This window comes from Sinocyclocheilus anshuiensis, unplaced genomic scaffold (assembly GCF_001515605.1).
Source record: "Sinocyclocheilus anshuiensis isolate Anshui unplaced genomic scaffold, SAMN03320099.WGS_v1.1 scaffold437, whole genome shotgun sequence".
NCBI classification, from domain to species: Eukaryota; Metazoa; Chordata; class Actinopteri; order Cypriniformes; family Cyprinidae; genus Sinocyclocheilus; species Sinocyclocheilus anshuiensis.
Window position 1 is genome coordinate 1,464,226 of NW_015539902.1, and position 6,347 is coordinate 1,470,572.

Below are 6,347 nucleotides of genomic sequence, written 5' to 3' on the forward strand. Positions count from 1 at the left end.
GCAAGTTTTTTGGGCAGTGTAGAGTAGCGCTTGTTTTTTGTCATTTCTCCGATCACAAATGCAGACATGGTTTTATGTTTACGCGGCGCGATGCAACGCGTAAAAAGACAGTATAAGTCATTATAATCAGTAATTATGTCCCCACTGGATTCAACGAATGCCTCGTTTATAATGGGTTTTCATGTTTTTGAATCATCGCTCCGGCCTGACAGGGCATCATCACAGTATGGTAAGGGGTGTAACATTTCCGTCACACGCTTGAGGTATTCGGCCAATCACAACGCACTGGATAGCTGGCCAATCAGAGCACACCTCGCTTTTCAGACCGATGAGCTTTGTAAAAATCGACGCGTTTCAGAAAGGCGGGGCATAGAGGAGAAACAATAATGTACAGTATGTGGAAAATAATGTGTTTTTTTAACCTTAAACCGCATAAACACATTTCATTACACCAAATACAACATCATATGACCCCTTTAAATCATAATCAGACATTTCATGCATTCATTTAAAAAAATAAAAAATAAAAAAATTAAGATAATCACCTCCAGGATCTTAATAATTTGTTGAAATTGTCCACTGATTTTAATAAATTCAAACAAAAGACTTGCGCTGGCCTTATAGTCACAGTCAGACTTTCAACAACGAGATGTGCTCAGTTAGTAACAAAACCTTCCATCATATTGGTCCTAATTCTTAACCAACTTCCAAAATTGGACCTCAGCTATAAATTATATCATATACCTAATTTCTCAGTAGCTGAACATCTGTGGTGCTGCGGCGGTCTGTTGTTGGGGAGGTCCTGTGACTTGCGGCTGAATCTGATGCCTTTGTTCTGGCAGTGGTTGTGGCTGTTCTGGGGGGGCCTGAGAGTCTGTCTGGGTTTCATCTATGGTGTTCGCATGAGCTCCGTCGGTCGGTGCGATGGGCCTCCAGGTTAGAGCGGGCTGCTCCAGCTGGTGGGAGATCGGGTTGACGAAGGTAGTGAGGTTGATGAAATGCGCAACCGATTGTGGAGCTGCAGCCCCCGTGGATCCCACCGCCTCTGACTGGAGATCCGCTGGCCGGTTGTGCAGCATCGCCGAACCGCTGACAGCATCGAATGTCACAGTGAGGATGGAGCTGTCCAGGGTGAGGGGGCGATCGCTTGGAGCGAGGTGGCCGACAGCGACGGGCTGCAGGTTGCTGAACTGTGCAGGAGCGGGTGTGGTGATGGGGGTCACGGTGATGTTGGTCAAACTGACCGAGCTGGAGGGGGCTGGAGGGGCGCTGGGGTCAGCCAGCACTACCACCTGTGTGTGTACATTGGACAGAGGAGATTATTCAATATAATCGAATGAAACAACACTTAAAATCAAAGTTGGATTAAAAGTGAAACAAAATATTTGACCATTAAAAAAAAAAAGATTTTATCACTCAGGAATTGATTTGGTCTAGGGAAACACTACATACATTGACCGATATTAGATATTTATGTATTAATGTAATAAATTGAATTAAATTTTAGTTGAATAACACTGTTAAATGTAATCTTTACTAAATCTCAAAATGAATATCCATTTTTTTTTTACCATATATTATTAAGTTATGATGCCTAAATTAACTTAAACAATTAAGTTTTGGTGTTTAATCTTTAACTTCTTTGGGCAAATAGAATTTTATTATCTGCCAATCATCAGTTTCAGCCATTACATGAAAATAATTATCTGTTTATCATCAGAATTTTCATATCGGTAATTGAATTGTGAAAAGAATCATGCTCAATATGACCAGGAATGTGCATTATGGAAGTGAATAGGGTTCATTTTTAAATTTATTAAATTAATTTAATAACACTGTTAAATGTAATCTTCAGCCAATCTTAAAATTAATATACATTTTTCATACTGTACATTATGTTATGATACCCAAAAAATGGATTTTAGGGTTTAATTTTTAATTTACTTAGAAAAAATTATATAACAGCTTATCTAGTTAAAGCTGCAGTCCGTAACTTTTGGCGCGTTAGCGGTTAATAAACAGAACTGCGTGCTTCTTGCAGAAGAACATTGTAGCCGGAGCTACTTTTCTCTGTTAATATCTGACGAATCACGCAGGTACTGGGCTACTCTGCAGCGGTACCAACCCAAACCAGTCTAAATTAGTCTGAATTTAAACACTTATTATAGGTGTACCGTAGTGATTCAGGACAAGCCAAAAACACGGTTCGGAAAATGGATTCACAGTGTACTCGCTTATTATATAAATTATTGTAAATTTTGAACACAAATAAGATATGGACTGCAGCTTTAACTAAAATATGAATGAACTTATTTAGACACAATGTATAGAATTTTAATTGAATTGTGAAAAGAATCAGGCTCAATGAGACCAGCAATATGCATTCACAAAATAAACAGGGTTGATTTTTATTTCATGTTAACTTGGCAAAATGCTTGGAAATCATTTCTCATAGAACAAACCTGTTGAATGCTCTGCACAGCAGAATTGGTTTCATCTCCCACAGTGGTGGAGAACTCAGTGGTTTTGCTGGTGAAGTCAGCGTACTCGTCTGAATCAGACGGCTCAGGCTCATGAGGCAGGTGTTTTGCCCTCTTCTTGGAGGGATTGGAGTTCCTGGAGACTTTTTCTGCAGTGAGAGAGCCTTTCTCCAGAGTCAGAGAGGCCTGAACACCAGCAAGAATGACGAACAGAAACCAAATCAGGAAAAAACACATTCAAATGTCTCTCATGCAACACTATCCTCCTTTAATTTTCATTCTCTGTCTATCATCACGCAATACAGGCTGTTAAAAGACAAACCTGTGAAATGCTGATGGTGGAGGCGTCGACTGTTGAGGGTTCTTGAAGATCAAAGTCACCCAATCGTACTGTCACAATCTGCTGAGATCACATAAAACTTAGGTTTCCATAAGCTCAAAAATGTTAAAGATATGAGTGACAAAGTGAAATGAAAATGTCCTTTAAGTTCAGTGAGTATTTTGTCATTTCATAATCTTTTATTCATAATTGTTTTAGTCTATTTTACTGACTAAAATAGTGTGTAATTTACAGTAAAATACAGTAAAAATAATAATATTGTGAAATATTATTACAATTTAATTTTATAATTTTACAATTTTATATTTGCATATTTTTTTGCTGCTTGATATTTTTTGTGGACACTGATAAGACTACCATTCAAAAGTTTGGGGTAAGTAAGATTAAAAAAGTCTTTTATTCAGCAAGGATGCATTAAATTGGTCAAAAGTGACAGTAAAGACAGACAGTTTTATTTTACTGACTAAGACAGCATGTCATTTATTCAACAAATACATTACTTATTTGATGAAAACGTATAGATATATATTTTAAAAATAAACATTTTGAAAAATGTATAGTTTATTTCATTTAAATGTGTAGAATTCACAAAAGAATGTATCAAATATTTTAATTGTATAACAAGATTTATCAATACAAAATACATGAACGATGGTTGAATTATTTGATGCAAATTTTGTACATTTACGTTTATACATTTAGCAGACATTTTATCCAAAGTGACTTACAAACATCACATTTTCCACATGTTTCCTCTTCTATGTCATTGTTAGTGCATTGTTAATATCTTGTCATTAATTTTTTTTCTCATCATACATACCAGTGTTTTAATTCAAATAATTTAATAATCATCATTTTTATATCATCTTAATTATCATTGACAATATCAAAAAAAACTTTTTCAAAAAATAATTTTATCACTAATGTCATTAACCTTCGAGGCGTGTAGTAGTGTCTCACCTCGGGGTGTTTGCGGCGCATGTGGCGGTTCATGGAGGCGCGTGTGGAGACTTTGGTGCCACACAGGTGGCAGCTCTGAGCCTCTACTTTCTCATGGGTCAACTGCATGTGTTTCTGCAGCATATACTGCGTCACATACTTCTTGTCACAGACGGCGCAAGAAAACGTCTTTCCGACTACAAAAGAGAAACAGATGAGTAAACATCTGACTGTTTTTCTGAAACTATACCAAACTCTGTTATATTTCAGTGAACTACCTGTATGAATAAGCTTGTGCGTCTCCATTGTGTTTCTCTCACTAAACGTCTTCCCGCACAGTTCACACATGAAGTCCTTTGTGCCTGAAGGAATACATTATTATATTTTGAATCTTGTTTTGCAATATGTATCATATGTAACATTACAGTACATGTCTAGAATGTTGCTCACCCATGTGTCTTTTGTAATGCTTCAGCATGTTAACTTTCTGGGCAAATTTGCGGTTACACTCTTTGCATTCGTATTCTTTAATTCCCTTGTGCAGCTTCATATGATGCCGTAGAGCATGTTTTGTCTTCATGCCTGGAAAACACAGACAAATGTATGTACTCATCCCATAAATGTGTTGCTTTTGGAATCACTTATGGTTCAAATTAAACCACAGCGTCTCACATTATCATGCAAGATGTATTATGGGATAGAGAGGGATAAGTGTCCATACCTTTCCCACATTCTGCACACAGGAAGTCTCTGACGTTGTCATGGACTCTTAGATGTTCCTTTAGCATGTCTTTCCTGGCGAAAGACTTTCCACACTGATCACAGCAATGGCTCTTCACTCCTGCGGTGGCGAGTGGGTTTAGCATTTACCAAGCCTTGTATATCAAATTAATTACACTGCACTAATTTCTACCTGTGTAATATATTGGTAATTCTAGACTATTATTATTATTATTATTATTATTTACTTTATTTATCCCTCATAAGGGAAATTTGTTTTGGGCAATACAGATAGACCACGTAACAAGATTCCTGCATTTGTAAGCAATCATGTCCTTATGTGTTTCACATTTGAGTTTAACAATCCTGTCGCCAAAGAAACAAAAGAATTCTTATAGCATTTGTATCTGAACCTCTGAGTGCGGTAACACTGACCAGATGGAAGTAGTTCAAATTCTGTGTAAAGCACATGACAAGGGTCCAGAGTCATTTTCCTTGCCTGCCTGAAAACAATTTTGCTAAAAGTAGATTGTAGAGGCGGATAAACCCCCATACCGACCACCTTCATTGCAGTATGCACCAAGCGGTTCACCTGAGATCTAAAGGTGACTGTCAGGTTACCAAACCAGGCCGCTATGCCATACAACAAAACAGACTCAATACAGGCATTATAAGACATTAACATAACCCTCTGTGTAACCCCAAAATGTCTGAGCCTCCGTAAAAAATTTTTGTTGCACCTTCCGACACAGATAATCTACATGCACCTCCCATGAAAGCTTGTCATCAATAAATAGACCTAGGTATTTGTACGAGATAACCTGTCTAATGGGCTCATTTTCAATCATAATAGGTGAATGGTTGCCCACCAACTTGGGGCCAAAAATCATTTCCTCCGTTTTTCTAACATTGATTACAAGATTGTGTTCTTTACTCCATGTAATGAAGTTGGCAATCTCTGTGGCATAATGTTGAATGTCCTTATCCCTATACAGAAGACCAAGAATAGCAGTGTCATCTGAAAATTTAACAACAACATTCCCAGGATAGTGACTCCTGTACTCATTGGTGTACAGTGTAAATAACAATGGTGAACATACACACCCCTGGGGAACGCCAATACTGATAGACCTACATTCAGAAAGAGTCTGTCCAATTCTAACTTGCTGGGTCCTACCCGTGAGAAATGAATGAAACCAAAGAACATTGTATGGATTAACAGCCATACTATTTAGTTTGGGGAGCATAAGGTGCTCACCTGTGTGGATGATTTTGTGCCTGTCCAGGTTGCCGATGCTGTTAAAAATCCGTCCGCACATGTCACACGGATGAATAAATCTGCAAAGAAAAATGTAGTGGAATTTAAAGGGGTCATATGATGCGATTTCAATTTTTCCTTTCTCTTTGGAGTGTTACAATCTCTTGGTGCATAAAGAAGATCTGTAAAGTTGCAAAGACTAAAGTCTCAAATCCAAAGAGATATTCTTTATAAAAGTTCAGAGTCAGCCACACCTACCTAAAACGGCTCGTTCTAACATGCCCCCACATATCTACCTCACTATGTGGGAAGATTTGCATAACGCCGCCCAAATGTTCACGCAAAGAAAGAAGGCGTAACTTTTAGTCTCACTGTAGTTTTGTTGACGCTGCAGCCATGTCGTGAAGACGCTGTGTGCTTCGTTGTGAAAGCGAAACTACTTTGTTTGGTCTTCCAAAAGAGGACGATATCCGCTTCGTCATGCCTAGAGCTGAATACATCAACTTTCACCGTGGACGAAGCGGAGTCCAGCCCGGGGTCGTCACATGTGGTTGCCGCTCATTCGTCGGATCCGCCGGGCGCGCCGTTCTCGACCCCGCCGCCTCAGCTC

General features: G+C 38.5%; 1 protein-coding gene across 1 annotated transcript in view; it reads right to left on the reverse strand.

Moving 5' to 3' along the window:
* Positions 1–533: 533 nt before the first annotated feature.
* LOC107686138 (PR domain zinc finger protein 15-like) overlaps positions 534–6,347 on the reverse strand; it is a 14,666-nt gene continuing 8,852 nt past the window's right edge. Inside the window, exons 17-24 of the mRNA XM_016483000.1 lie at positions 5,738–5,817; positions 4,481–4,600; positions 4,210–4,341; positions 4,038–4,121; positions 3,781–3,956; positions 2,803–2,883; positions 2,463–2,666; positions 534–1,292 (exon numbers count right to left, since the gene is read on the reverse strand). Coding sequence (XP_016338486.1) covers positions 753–1,292; positions 2,463–2,666; positions 2,803–2,883; positions 3,781–3,956; positions 4,038–4,121; positions 4,210–4,341; positions 4,481–4,600; positions 5,738–5,817 — 1,417 coding nt within the window. The 3' untranslated portion in view covers positions 534–752. The remainder of the gene's footprint in view (positions 1,293–2,462; positions 2,667–2,802; positions 2,884–3,780; positions 3,957–4,037; positions 4,122–4,209; positions 4,342–4,480; positions 4,601–5,737; positions 5,818–6,347) is intronic.